The sequence below is a fragment of the Balaenoptera borealis genome, assembly GCF_965194805.1.
Source record: "Balaenoptera borealis genome assembly, chromosome: 8".
Taxonomy (NCBI): domain Eukaryota; kingdom Metazoa; phylum Chordata; class Mammalia; order Artiodactyla; family Balaenopteridae; genus Balaenoptera; species Balaenoptera borealis.
Window position 1 is genome coordinate 86,299,604 of NC_138865.1, and position 15,712 is coordinate 86,315,315.

Here is a 15,712-nt window from a genome sequence, read left to right on the forward strand (position 1 = left end):
TAAAAGCAGTCAGGAAAAAAGACATTGTCTTCAAAGGAGGTCAACAGCTGATTTTTCAGTAGCAACAGAGGAAGCCAGGAACAGTGGAATGATACCTAAACTATTCTGAGAGAAAACAACTATCATATCCAGCAGAAATATTTTTCAAGAAAGAAGGCAAAATTAAGGTATTTCCAGACGACAAAAACAGAGAATTGCCAGTACTGGACCCTTGCTAGAAATCCTTCTTTAACGGAAGTTCTAAAATATCTATAATTATTTGAGATGCAAAGGAAAATAAGAACAATAAAAATACAAAGTGACTAAGTTAAAACACACACAGGTTGTATAAAACAGTAATAATTTATTATTGAGTTTAAAAAAAGAAAGAAAATACACAGCAAAGATAGCATATACATTGGGAAGGGATTTTAAAGAAATTGAAGTATATTGTTAGGTCTTTTTAAGTGTAAAAACCCGTATCTCAGAGGTAGTTAGGAATACCAGACTAAAGATGAGGAGAGATCATGCCCAAAGTCAACCATGAAGTAACCCTTGAACGTTGAGCGTGAAAGAAAGCTCTGTGAAAGAAAAAATATAGAAAAAAATAGAAAGCTGATTTTGAAAATCGTTTTTAGGGAACGGAAAGAGGAGGAGCCATATACTGATCTGACATTCAATGAGAATATTAGATTGAGATATTCCAAGAAAAAGAGAAATTCTTATTAGTGAAAGTGTTCAAAGCAAAGATTTACTGGATAAATACATTGTGGAGGGGATTTCTGCAATGGACACGAGATTTGGCTGTTCTCCCATCTTTGCAGTTCTCTTATTCTGACTCATACCTATGAAAGAGTACTTCCTTCAGAAATTGAGAATACTTCTTTCAGAATCACACACATTTGGTTAGAGCTATCAAAATCAACCAGTGGCTTGATAACTCCATCACAGACGTGTTCAAGTGTCACGGGCATGCTTGATTCTAGGTTAGCCATGCGTTTTCACAGGCTTGGTCTTGGCCCATCTAGAAGTATTTATCAGGCCACATGCGCTCATGGATGTATGATACTAGACCAGGGATGATATTTAAAATATTAAACAACTGGAATGACAGGCACCAACAATCAGAACAAATGCTGGATATAAACTAGAGCCATACTAGTTTAGCCATACTAGGGCAAATTGGCAGATTAGAACTAAAGTAAAAACTTAATCATGTTTTCCATGAGGTGTGAGACATCTAGTGTAATACTTTTTGCATAGTCTTTGTCTACAGCTGGCTGAAAACATTTTCTTCTAGCCACCAAGACAGTGGTTAAAAACAAAAATTGGTTGTTGATAGTGATTTTCTTGAATGTCAGAATAGACATCAAGATGATATGAGGCTGGTGTATTTCCAGAGACCTGGCAGTGTCTGTAACATGATGAGACAAATTTTAGTTTCAGGTTCATAAACCCATTTCATACCTTTATGTCACACCTTACCTGCCATTCTCTAACATAATGGCCAAAAATATATATACCTTTCCATTTGCTGCATGAGCCACTGAAATACAGTGTTGCAAATTTGTCATCACACTTTTGTGCTTTTACTCTTTTGTTCCTTCTTTCACAGATCCTTCTCTACGCTTTTCTTTATATTGTTTTCAGAAATGTGATTTTCAATTCTCTCCTTTCTTCCTAGCTTTCTTCAGTCCAGTTATTTGATGTTATTTCATTAAGGAAGTTGAGAAACTATGAAGGAAAGTCAGTAGGAGATATTTTTGTGAGGATTTGCTTTTTTTTTTTTTTTTTTTTTTTTTAAGCTTAAGCCATTTAAGTTTTAAACTAAACTGTTGCTAAAGAAAACTAAAATAATGTTCTGTCCTGGGGCTCTGGTTCTCTGAGAATGCTGAGATAAAATTAAGACTCTGAGGATATTAAAAAGAGGCTCTAAGAACCACAAAAACAAAGATGGTCAGCCTTGTGAGTGCCAGGCTCAGTTCTGTCAGCACTGTCCTATCAACACACAGCTAAATGCATAAGAGAAGAGTGCAGGTATGTGTTAAATTTTATTTTTTGAATATTCACATGTTCAAAATTCAAAACAGTATACAATAAAAAGTCTCCTTCCTACCTCTTATACCACAGCCACCCGGTTCCTAAGGTCACCAGAGATATTTTATGCACATAAAAGTAAATATGTATATATAGTCCTCTTCTACCCTTCTGTACACAAATGGTAGCTTACCACACACTTTGTGGTACCCGTGGATGCCAGTGTTTGGTGCATATTTATGTATGTCTATATGGGCCGTCCAGTGTATCCTCAGGAAATGTCGCAATAAAATGCTCTGTTTTAAAGATTTCTATGTTTTAATTTTATTTTGTTCCTTTTCTCTCAAATTAACCTTGATTCTAGATTTACTACCAGAAGCATAAAGGAAAAGGGATGAAAAAAATAGCCCTAAAAATTTAGACCTAGGAGGGCAGGGATGTAGGACCAGCAGGATTCTCTGGACAGCTAGAGGCCTTCTGTGCCTCGGTATGATTGGATCTGTGCCGCAGTAGTTCCAGGAATAGAGTAGACCTTCTTACATGGCAGATGACAGCCTAGGCTCTGGAAGTTGGCTTGGGGATTTTAGCAAAAAGAATCATGTGGTACTTTGCCTCAGCAGAGCCTTCAGCACCTAAATGTAAAGCTTCTTTTAGTTAGTACCAAGGAAACTCTGAGAATTGTCAGAATATGGTAAGTAGAAGACTGTGAATGGGAGGCTTTGTAAATGGTAAAATGCTATACAGGTATGTTGTATCAGAGTAGATTTGAGCCGTTACCTGCAGCTGATGAGCTCCAAAAAGAGCGAAACCTATTAGGTCCTGCAGTACTGGCTTAAGATAATATAAAACCTTGATTATGTTCCATTTGTATGTTGTTTTGTTTTGTCATATTTTGTGCTGGGGAAGGGAATAGCTCCCATTTAGTCTCCTTGAGCTAGTGTATTTCCTCTGCAGTCCATTCTTCTTATAAGTCACCTGAATGAGATCATCCCAAAAGGGAAATCTGATCAAGTCTGATTAGATTGTGACCTGGTCTAATCCAAATGGCCAGGTTTTTCTCCCTAGGCAATCTCATCTACTCCCATAGCTTTAATTGCCCCAATATGATGACAACTCCAGAATCTTCTTTGCTAACCTCTTTTTCTCCTGAATCACTGCTGGATATGTGTTCTTTCGATGCTCAACTGACATTTCAAATCAGCCAAACTGACTGTTAACCTTCCCTACCTCTCCTTCCCTCTACCCTACTGCTACACAACACCACACATACACACATCTCCAAACAAAAACTTATCATTTTTCTTGCATTTCTTGCTTGGTTGTTTAAGTACAGTCCTCCCAGACACATAAACTAAAAGCCTAAGAGGTATTGTCTACTCTTTCTTCTTTCTCACCACCTCCCACAAAACAAAACAAAACAAAAAATAAAACCAAAAAACTGGCTATCAAGCTCTAAAGATTTGCCTCTGAAATATGTCTTAAATTGGTCTCCTTTCCAGATCCTCAGTTACTGCCTACCTCAGGCCTTTATACCACTTTGGGGGACAACTACAATAGCTGCCCAACTAGCTTTCCTGTCTCTAATTTCTCCTTTTATTTACTATCTCCACTTCTCCTAGGGTGACCTCTTTAAAGACCAAATATGGTCGTATCACTCCCTTCCTTGAAACTCTTCAGTGGCTCACCTGTAAGATACAGTTCATGTTCCTCAGCCTGGTGTACTTAAGCTTTTCTCGATCTAGCCCCTGACTCTTCCCTCCTTGACGCTTCAGCAGCTTACTGCTTATAACTTCTCAGATTGACCATGTGTTGTATTTGTTAGTTGTAGTTGTACCACCTGTTGCCCTCCTGGAATTCCTGTTTCCTGAATCCATCCTATCATCCCCATCCATTAGTAGGCTGGAGCCAGCTCCTACCAGCTAGGGAGAACTGGTTGTTAAATATTCAGGAATTTGGCAAGCCAGTTTTTAACTTGAAAAGCAGGTGTGATGGGGGTATTTATACCACACATATCAGCAAATATTACAAATCAGAACTCCCCTTCACCCCCACCCCACCCCAGCATGCCACAACCCCTACTGAAATTCTGGCTTAGATGGTTCCTCTTTAAAACCTTTCCTGCTCAGCCCTCTACCCTCACACACACAAAATTAGTTGCTATTTATAAACACTTGACATGCTTTATTATAGCATTGGTCACCATGTAGTGTAACTCTTTGTTTTCAAGTCACTTTTTAATGCTAAAGTCTTGAGTTCCTAGGACAGAGTCCATGTCTCAATTATCTTTGCATGTCATTCATTCATTCCTTCAACATTCATTGAGTTGATACACTTAATATGTATCAGGCACTGTTCTCAGAGTACAAAGATGGAAGGATTTAGCCACTGTCTGTAAGAAGTTCATAGCCTAGTCCATGGGAAGAGAGAAATTCAAATAGTCCATTACAATACAGTGAGACAAGTACGTTGCTAGAAGTCTGTGCAAGACACGTTGAAGCCTGGAGGAAAAAACCCTTCCCAGGGTAATGGGGAAGTCTTCACAGAGCAGGTAAGACTTAAAGGATGAACAAAAATTTGTTGCCTGTAAATAGGTGCTACAGTTAGTATTTTTATAGATAGAATTTTTTAATAGAAAATTTTCCCACTCTGGACAGTACACAAGTTTCTTTGTTTCAGAGTAAATAGCCGTTTTATGTGAAAACCCTGTGTAAATGTCTATGAATCAGGCATTCTTTGAATGAGCAGAGAAAGCACTGAATACTGTATCTGTAATCACAATGTTGTGTAGCAAACCATCCCAAAACTCCATAGCCTAGAATTATTATTATTTAATAATAATTTAGTATTTCTCATGCATTTAGCAGGCCTAGCTGCTTCTGGCTGGGCTCACTTGTGCATCTGCAGTCAGCTGGCAAGTCAGCCAGGGTCTGGCTGGTTTAGGATGCCCTTGGCTAAGTCAGCTCAGCTCTCCTCCATGTGTCTCTCCCAGCCTTCTAGCAGGCTAGCTCAGGCAGGTTCCCATGGTGGTGGCAGGGGCCCAAGAAAAGAAGTGGAAACATGCAAGTATATGTGCAGGTCTCTACTTACCTCATGCTTGCTACTGTCCACTTAACTAAAGCAAATCACATGACTAAGTCCAGAGTTAGTGTGAGAGAAATAGATACAGGGAAATGTAAAAAATTGGGGCCATTGCTGCAGTCAATCTGCCACAAATACATACTCTGTGTAAGCTGTCTTCTAGACCTTATGTTACTCTGCAGGTGTTACTTGCCAGTGAATTTGCTTCCAGCTGGTTGGATGCTCTGGGTGATAATGAGCAAACTTCTCTGAGCAGTCTGGACCTATTAATCTTATCTCAGTTTTGGGTTTCATTTTTATCCCACTATTGAAATGACATTTATTATTTGGGAGGCTGAAGAGTCATTTGTTTAGTGATATCCATGTCCTATTAAACTCCTTTACATATTCTAGTCACTTAGATTTTTTTTACTAAAAAGCCATGGTGTCCACAAGGAGAAAATATCTTGTGGAGGTTTAAAAAACATGTTTTTAAAGGTCAGTTATTGGGGAATTCCCTGGTGGTCCAGTGGTTAGGACTCGGTGCTTTCACTGCCATGACCTGGGTTCAATCCCTGGTCGGGGAACTAAGATCCTGCAAGCTGCATGGCGTGGCCAAAAAAAGAAAAAAATAAAGGTCAATTATTTAATCTCTCCAACTTAGCATTTAATAAGCTAGATTCTTCATGCAAAACTTCAAACTGGGAGAACTCTCAGTCCATCTGTGAAAAGCAAACAGATTTTATTTATTGAGACCTTAGGAACAAAGCAGCCCCTTTACTTTTAACTAGTAGCCTTGGGAATAGGAAACATTAATAACAGTTCATAGAATGTACTCTTTTGGGTCTTTGTCCAGAAGTGACTAAAATATCCAAGATTCAAACCTGGTTTTGTTTGTTTTTAATAAGATTCATGTGAAATGTTTGTTTCATTTTCGTTATCCTCATCATTGGTGAGAAAGGGAAGCTGGAGGGACCAGTAGTAGTAGAAGGGCAGTGGACAGAGAAAGTATTGAGACAAGTGGACAAATGGAGAAATGCTAGAAGGGGTCACAAGTGGAAAAGTGAGTGGCCAGGTCAGAAAATAAATCTGCAGAGCCAACTTCTGAGCAAGAGGTTAGAGCCGCAGTCTACCTCGCAGATGGACCCCAATGGCTCTTCTCCCCAGAAGGAAGGTCAGTGTGGCATAAAGGATCACATAGGGTTCCCTTGACTTTGATTTCACTCTGTATCTGAGTTTTTCTGCTAGGTGTGCCCACAGGTGGGAGGGCTTATTGCAGTTCTCAAAAACCATTTTAGGTAGGGCAGGGAACTGGCTAATGAAAGCAGCTGCCTGAGGAAAGATTTCATGATCAAAAATTTTTAAGGGAAATAATAATACTTCAAGAAAATGATTTTTTTTCACAATTTAAGATGTTGATTTAAAAAATAGACTTAAAATAGGTTACTCTATGGACATAAATTCAACCTTGCATTGGCTGCATTCAGAATAATAATCCAAAGTCTTCTCACAGGATAGTGTCATGCGAGAGCACTGGCAGAGCAATCTGGGTTCTAGCCCCACCTTTGCCCTTTGCTTACTGTGTACATCTCTCTATCCAGCTGTATAGTGAAGGCTTTGGGACTTGAAGATCTCTTGCTGTCAACGCTCACATACTGACTTGTTCTTTGGGTCTCTGAGGTTTTCGTAGATCCTAACCTCAGTTACACTGTAATTTTGATCTCTTCTAGAGTAAGATGAGTGGGGTGAGGGAGCTGCTATATGGAGTCACATTGGGTATAATATTGGTGGCAGAAGGTCAAAAGAGGCTCGGTATAAACCCAACTGAGTATAAACCCTCAGTTACTGCCCACTTTTGCCACTAGATGGCGATTAGACATTTGAAAGACTTAAGAATTGACTAGCTAAGACCCTGATGGACCATCTTAAGAAATGAAGAGACTGTCGGCCAGGGCTGTAACTCATGTGTGTCTTAAGCCCTGTCAAACTAGTCAGCAGTAGTTTTAGCAGTGAAAAGGTAGAGTTACCTATAGTTTATACCTTAGGTAGAGTTACCTAAGGTTAAGAATCTTTTATCAAAGAGGGGGATATGATAAAATCATGATGCGTGTAAAGTAAGCAACAGAGAATTGATGAATTCATCAAATACCAGTATACTTGAGTGAAGGATCATTCTTTTTTAAATTTAATTTAATTTCATTTTTTACTGAAGTATAATTGAATTACAATGTTGTGTTACTGCTGTACAGCAAAGTGACTCAGCTATACATATATGTACATTCTTTTTCATATTCTTTTCCATTATGGTTTATCACAGGATATTGAATATAGTTCCCTGTGCTATACAGTAGAACCTTGTTGTTTATCAATTCTGTATATACCAGTTTTCATGGTATATATACCATGCAACCCCAAACTCCCAATCCAACCCTCTCCCACCCACCTCCCCTTTGGCAACCGCCAGTCTGTTCTCTATAAGGACCATACTTTGAAACCTTAAAACTGGTAAAGATAAAGAAAGAGATGTAAAAATGGTATTAACACTAGAGGTGCTGCCATGTGGAAATATAAAAGTTTTTAGTTCAACAAGTTAGAGTAACTCTATGCATGAAAGGTCTATCAGTGAACATTAAGGGAAACGAGAAATGCTTAGGGAACATCTCTGAACTCTGGATGTGACATAAAGAGAGACAGCTGAGCCCTTCTATATCAGCGGTTAGCAAACTTTTTCTGTGAAGGGTCAGGAAGCAAATATTTTAGGCTTACCGGCCAGTTTAGGCTTACTATCTACTCAACTCTACCATTATAGTGTGAGATAACTGTATACAATATGTAAATGAATGGGTGTGACTGTGTTCCAATAAAACTTTACTTACAAAAACAGGCAGCAGGCAAGATTTGGCCTGGGTGCCATAGTTTGCCAAACCATTTGTGGGTGAAAGCTAGGGTCCATAAGTAGTTCTCCTTTCTAGGCCTCAGACTCTGGCTTCTTCTGTCAAATGAGTTGGATTAGCTGATCTCCGACATTTTTCAGATTTTGTGTCCTTTAGTACCTCTCTCTGAAGCTAAGTGATCCACAAGGCTGACCCAGAGTGATATTTCTTTTTATTTTTAAGATCAAATTAAAAAAAAAAATCAAGCTTGAACAAATTTGTAAGTTTCTAGAGCAGGATTTCTCAACCTTGACACTATTGACATTTGGGGCCGGATAATCCTTTGTTGTAGGGGAGCTGTCTCATGCCTTGTAGGATGTTTAACAGTATCTCTAGACTCCTCTACCTACTAGATGTCAGTTCAGTAGAACACCCCAACCCCCCCGTGTTATGACAACCAAGAATGTCTCCAGACATTGCCAGATGCCCCCTGGGAAGCAAGATTACCTCCACTTGAAAACCACAGCTCTAGAAACTTTAAGAGTAACTGGAAGAATAACAAAAATGGAAATCAGGGTGTGTAACCCAGGACGGCCACCAAGGTAATATACATACTTCTTTAGGAACAAGACCAAAAAAGCCAAAACCAAGAGGAACCAAGAGGAACAAGAGGAACAACCAGCATATTAGAAAGAGAATGGCAGGGAATTCCCTGGCGGTCCAGTGGTCAAGACTCCGTGCTTTCACTGCTGAGGGCCCGGGTTCCACCAGGGAACTAGGATCCCACAAGCCTCTCAGCTCAGCCAAAAAAAGCAAAGCAAACAAAAAAAAGAGAAGGGCAATGAGAATTTTATTCACCCAGTTAAGAGGGGCTGGAAAATTGGTAGCAGATGACTTTTTTTTTTTTTTTCTTTTTTTTGGCTGCACCAGGTCTTAGTTGCCACGTGTGGGATCTTTAGTTGCTTGCAGCATGAGGGCTCTTTTAGTTGCGTCATGCGGGATCTAGTTCCCTGACCAGTGATCGAACCTGGACCCCCTGCATTGGGAGCTTGGAGTCTTAACCATTGGACCACCAAGGAAGTCCTGGTAGCAGATGACTTTTTAATGTTGATTTAGATCATTTTATTGAAAGTGTTCCTGAAACCATTGAACCAAAATAGAGGGCTACCTATAATGGGTAGCTGAAAAGTCAAACTAAAACAAAGAAACATGGATGAAGAGAAATATAAAAAAGACCACTATTAAAGAATACCAAGAATATTTACTCTTCACTATTTTATATTTATTGAGATCTCTAACAGAAAGAATTCATACTGGGTGAATTCATTAGCCCTTTTCTGTGGGTCCTGGGTATTTTGTTTTGCTTTGGATAAATCAAGTGTGGTTTATTCCTACAGTAGAATATTATTTAGTAGAGAAAATGCAGTACAGCTTCACACAACTACATAGATGGATCCTTGAAGCTAGGTTTTAAATGTCAGTAAAGCTGATCCTTTAATAAGTCTAGATCATGTAGCCAGCTTGGAAGTTAGTTGCAAATAAAAGCCAAAATCATCTCTATTCATTAATAAGGGTGTACTTGTTTTCCATCTACCTTTTATTTATGCCCATATTCTTTTAAGAATTTATTCTCTTCCAAGTGTGATATTAATCATAGTCTACAAGCCCTGATTATCCAAATAGCTTTGTACAAGGAATTTTTTGTTTGTCTTGTTTTGTTTATTTTCCTTACAATGACTTTAACACAGTGTGATATTTTCCGAACAGTGATCTAAGAGATCTAAAAACATTAATTCTAGTCTCAGAGTCTACTTTTAACTTGCTCTGTGACCTGGGGCAGTCTCTCCCCTGCTAAGGAAATGGTTTCTTTATCTGTAATATGGTAGAGAGATTCCCCAACTCTGGCCCCAGGATGGCTACATAAGAATCATCTTTGAGGCCTTGTTTAAAATTTAGATTTCTGTGCTTCATTCCCAAATTCCAATTCTGTAGTCTAGGGTAAGGCCTAGGAAGCCCAGGTGTTCTAGTGCATGGCCAGGTTTGAGAACAATTAGAGGTGATCTCTAAGGTCCTTTCAACTCTAAAATGCAGTGGTTATATGAAATATGTATTTCCCTAAATAACCTTTATTATATTATTTTCTGAAAGCTTTTTTATGTTCTACAAGAAATAATTGAGATTACTACATTGTACTTTCCCCACATATGCACATTGGTACAGCTTTACATAAACTTGGTTTGCTATAATGTGGTCAGCTTATGGCTTGGGTGATAATCTTGATCCCCAAAATGTATTAGAAGATGGTTTCTCTTTTCACCAGAATGCTATATCATAGTTTCTTTGTTTTTAATCTTGGATTTAGAGAAGGATTAAATAGTTTGATATCCTGATTTCTGTATAACTATAAAAGTGGAATAAAATTAGAAATTCTATGTGGTTGTTAATTTCTGTTTGTTTTCCTTTAATTTACAGAATGCTCTTTTCAGTTGCATTAGCAGAAATGAAAGTAAGTATATTGTTGATGGTTATACAAGCAATCCAAAGAGCAAAACACAGTTTACAGAATATGATTTAGCTGTTATAAATATTGCCAAAACTCTGACATTATAACTTAGGCTGTTACTAAACCGTCTGAAGGAATGTGCACAGCAGGATTCTGATAGGCTCTTTCCTCTGGAGTGTTTGGGCCATTCATGAATTCGAACAATTCCCATGTCCTAATTACAGATTTACAAAGCAGATATCAGTGCTGGGTGTTTTAGAGGAAGATCATGCCCCACTTGGATAAACAGGAAGTTGAGCACTCCCATGTGATATAAACAGAAGTTGAACACTCCCACGTAATACAGCGCAATATAATTGCAGCGCTTGCTGAGGGCTGCCTCTCAGTTCATTCAGCAGATATTCACTGACTGCTTGCTCTGTGCAGGGCAGATGCACACCTGTGGGGGACACAACCTGTACACAAAGAACTCTGGGACACGGTGGGTATGGGATAGAGTTACTGATAAGGTGCCGAGGGAGTTCAGAGGAAGGAGGGATCACATCTTGCAGGGGCGCTTAGAGGTGACTTCATGGAGTTGGTAGCTGAACTGGGCCTTGAAGGATGGACATGATGTGAGCAGTAGAGATTGGAGGAAGGGCATTCCAGCTGAAGGGAACAGCGAGAGCAGTTGGAGATGGGGAAACAGGTGTGAGGAGCAAAGAGTTGTTAGGTGAGCTTGGCAGTGGGGTGTATTAAAGTATAAGAAACATTAGCTGTCTGTACTTTATCTTCTACTCTTTCTAACTGGGGTTTAGTTCAAGATTTTCCAGATAGTCTTTAGCACATAATCCTATATCCTCCCACACTGTGAGGAAGCCAGCCTAATTGGGGCATCAGAAGACAGGCATCTTTGTCCTATTCTCACTTGTCTCCTCTGTCCTCAGCATCCCTCACCCCTGCCCCCAGTTTTAGCTTCATTGAGGTTGACAATGATAAATGTAGCCATTAATGATTGTTCTTTGTGATTAAAATGAACAATTCAGCAATGAACAATGTAAGTTTGTTAGTAATTTCAAATCAAAAACTTAGCTGGCACAATAGGTATGAAACAGTTTCCTTGTCCAGGAAAGAGGCTTGTCTTGCTATCAGTTTAGTCCTACTTTAGTTCATTTGTGTATGATTTTATCATTATCATTATTTCTGGAAGTCGCCTGAGTTCCCTGCTCATTCCTTGGTCTGTGGAATCCACCAGAAACCTGATTCTGGTTCCTCTATAACCATCCCTACTTATTATCAGAGGTTTCCTACCTGCCATTTTCTTAACCTTTTCCGGCCATACCTCTACCCTTTTGGCTCCCTTCAGCCTCCCACAGACCCCTTAGCCTCTCCTATGAGGACCTCTTGCTCTTCATTATAAATCCCACATCTGCACCCCCAGCCACTCATCCTGCTCTTCCCAGATACCTTAAATAGTCCACCTTGATTTTTAAAAACACGTACTACAGAATCATTTATTCCAAATGTGGGTTTTGTTTTTCAGTGTTGAAGCAAGTCAGTCATATCAGTTATGAGGTGAGGACTTTCAATTTAGGCATAGTCTTGGAGATTTTCAAACAGTATAGAACTTTTGGGATTTTGTTTCAAGATAGACAGTTATATAATTTGCAAATTTATGAAGTGGGGTCCTGATATCCCTTAGTTTTTACTGGTCCTATTTTATAAATGTGAGGTATTTGGGGTTTTGTTTTATTTTGATTTGTTTGATTTGTTTTGCTTTGGTTTGCTTTGTTTATGAATCTCCACAGATCTAACGTGGAAAGAAGCTGTTCCAGTGGTTCTCAACATGGGTGCTATTAGCATTTTGGGAAACAGTTTCGATTGTATGAGACTTTCCTGTACGTTGCGCAGCATTTAACAGCCCTGACCCCCATGTGCTAAATGCCAGCAGTCATCCTTAAGTCATCATGAAAACCAGAAACACTTCCACATGCATCCAAATTCTCCCAGGGGCTGGTACTGCTCCTGCTGAGAACCACTGCACTATAGACTATAAGTTGACAAATAATGACTTTCTCAGACCAGTGAGCACCTGAATGTCCCTATGGCCATGCTTATAGTAGTGCTGACTTTAACTACGTGTCTTCTGTGGCATGGTTTTATTTCTGAAATTCAAAAAGACACATATTGTTCCATCATTATTATGATGATTTAATGTTAGCAAATAGCTGATTTCATTTCAATGTAATCTCCTTTTTTTTTCCCCTAGTGGGCTCAGTTTGTTGCAGTTATGCAGGCCATCACACAAACTGCCGAGAATACTGTCAAGCCATTTTTCGAACAGACTCTTCTCCTGGTCCTTCTCAGATCAAAGCAGTGGAAAATTATTGTGCCTCTATTAGTCCACAATTAATACACTGTGTAAACAATTATACCCAATCTTATCCAATGAGGAACCCAACAGATAGTAAGTAAAAGCCACATATTCCTCTCATTTCAATCTATGGTAAAATAATTTGTAAAAAAAAAGAAGTAAATTCTTGAAGATATCTACAGTCTGGGTCATTTGGGAAATACCAGGCTTCCTTTGGTCTTTAGATTTGGCAGACTGGACATTATCATCACAGCTAAAAGATGCCGAGAAAGACAGTGCTGTCAAGGGTATGAAGAAACAGGCACTCTCTATTTTGAAGTGGGAAAATTCACTGGTATGGATATTTTAAGAGGGAAAATTGGGTTATGACCATGAGAATTTCAAATAATCATACCTTTTAATCTAGCAATTCCATTTCTCAGAAATTATCCTTCACAAAAACTCACAAATTTTCAAAAATACATCTACACATATAAAGGATGTTTACTACAACATTGCTGGTATAGAGAAAAATTAAAAATGACCTAAACATCCACCAATAGGATATTGATTAAAGTTGATTAAATAAATTATGTATCTCTATAATAACAACATTATACAATCAACATACTGGAAAATGTATTATGTAAATCAATGAAGTTAGAACACTCCCTCACACAATACACAAAAATAAACTCAAAATGGCTTAAAGACTTAATTATAAGACATGATACCATAAAACTCCTAGAAGAGAACATAGGAGAAACATTCTCTGACATAAATTTTAGCAATATATTCTTAGGTCAGTCTTCCAAGGCAAAAGAAATAGAAGCAAAATAAACAAATGAGACCTACTCAAACTTATAAGCTTTTGCACAGCAAAAGAAACCATAAACAAAATGAAAAGACAACCTATGGCCTGGGAGAAAGTATTTATAAACAACGCGACCAACAAGCGCTTAATTTCCAAAATATACAAACAGCTTATACAACTCAATATCAAAAAAATAAACAACGCAATCAAAAAATGGACAGAAGACCTAAATAGACATTTCTCCAAAGAAGACATACAGATGACCAGGAGGCACATGAAAAGATGCTCAATATCACTAATTGTTAGAGAAATGCAAATCAAAACTACAATGAGAGAGAGGGCAGACAGCAGAAGCAAGAAGAACTACAATCCTGCAGCCTGTGGAACGAAAACCACATTCACAGAAACATAGGCAAGATGAAAAGACAGAGGGCTATGTACCAGATGAAAGAACAAGATAAAACCCCAGAAAAACAACTAAATGAAGTGGAGATAGGCAACCTTCCAGAAAAAGAATTCAGAATAATGATATTGAAGGTGATCCAGGACCTCGGAAGAAGAATGGAGGCAAAGATCGAGAAGATGCAAGAAATGTTTAACAAAGATCTAGAAGAATTAAAGAACAAACAAACAGAGATGAACAACACAATAACTGAAATGAAAAATACACTAAAAGGAATCAATAGCAGAATAACTGAGGCAGAAGAACAGATAAGTGACTTGGAAGACAGAATGGTGGGATTCACAGCTGCAGAACAGAATAAAGAAAAAAGAATGAAAAGAAATGAAGGCAGCCTAAGAGACCTCTGGGACAACATTAAACGCAACAACATTCGCATTATAGGGGTCCCAGAAGGAGAAGAGAGAGAGAAAGGACCCGATAAAATATTTGAAGAGATTATAGTCGAAAACTTCCCTAACATGGGAAAGGAAATAGCCACCCAAGTCCAGTAAGTGCAGAGAGTCCCATACAGGATAAACCCAAGGAGAAACACACCGAGACACATAGTAATCAAAGTGGCAAAAATTAAAGACAAAGAAAAATTATTGAAAGCAGCAAGGGAAAAATGACAAATAACCTACAAGGGAACTCCCATAAGGTTAACAGCTGATTTCTCAGCAGAAACTCTACAAGCCAGAAGGGAGTGGCATGATATACTTAAAGTGATGAAATGGAAGAACCTACAACCAAGATTACTCTACCCGGCACAGATCTCATTCAGATTTGATGGAAAAATCAAAAGCTTTACAGACAAGCAAAAGCTAAGAGAATACAGCACCACCAAACCAGCTCTACAACAAATGCAAAAGGAACTTCTCTAAGTGAGAAACACAAGAGAAGAAAAGGACCAACAAAAACAAACCCATAACAGTTGAGAAAATGGTCATAGGAACATACATATCGATAATTACCTTAAACGTGAATGGATAAAATGCTCCAACCAAAAGACACAGGCTTGCTGAATGGATACAAAAACAAGACCCATATATATGCTGTCTACAAGAGACGCACTTCAGACCTAGGGACACATATAGACTGAAAGTGAGGGGATGGAAAAAGATATTCCATGCAAATGGAAATCAAAAGAAAGCTGGAGTAGCAATACTCATATCAGATAAAATAGACTTTAAAATAAAGAATGTTACAAGAGACAAGGAAGGACACTACATAATGATCAAGGGATCAATCCAAGAAGAAGATATAACAATTATAAATATATATAATATTATAAATATATATGGTGCACCATAGGAGCACCTCAATACATAAGGCAACTGCTAACAGCTATAAAAGAGGAAATTGACAGTAACACAATAATAGTGGGGGACTTTAACACCTCACTTACACCAATGGACAGACCATCCAAACAGAAAATTAATAAGGAAACACAAGCTTTAAATGACACAATAGACCAGATAGATTTAATTGATATTTATAGGACATTCCATCCAAAAACAGCAGATTACACTTTCTTCTCAAGTGTGCATGGAACATTCTCCAGGATGGATCACATCTTGGGTCACAAATCAAGCCTCAGTAAATTTAAGAAAATTGAAATCATATCAAGCATCTTTTCTGACCACAATGCTATGAGATTAGAAATGAATTACAGGGA

The 15,712-nt window shown here is 38.4% G+C and overlaps 1 protein-coding gene across 4 annotated transcripts in view; it reads left to right on the top strand.

Annotated features, from left to right (window-relative positions):
• Positions 1–15,712, top strand: part of RECK (reversion inducing cysteine rich protein with kazal motifs) — a 75,515-nt gene that overhangs the window by 22,729 nt on the left and 37,074 nt on the right. For all 4 annotated transcript variants that reach the window (XM_082402319.1, XM_082402316.1, XM_082402318.1 and 1 more), the window contains 2 exons: positions 10,419–10,452; positions 12,698–12,895. In XM_082402319.1, coding sequence (XP_082258445.1) covers positions 10,419–10,452; positions 12,698–12,895 — 232 coding nt within the window. The remainder of the gene's footprint in view (positions 1–10,418; positions 10,453–12,697; positions 12,896–15,712) is intronic.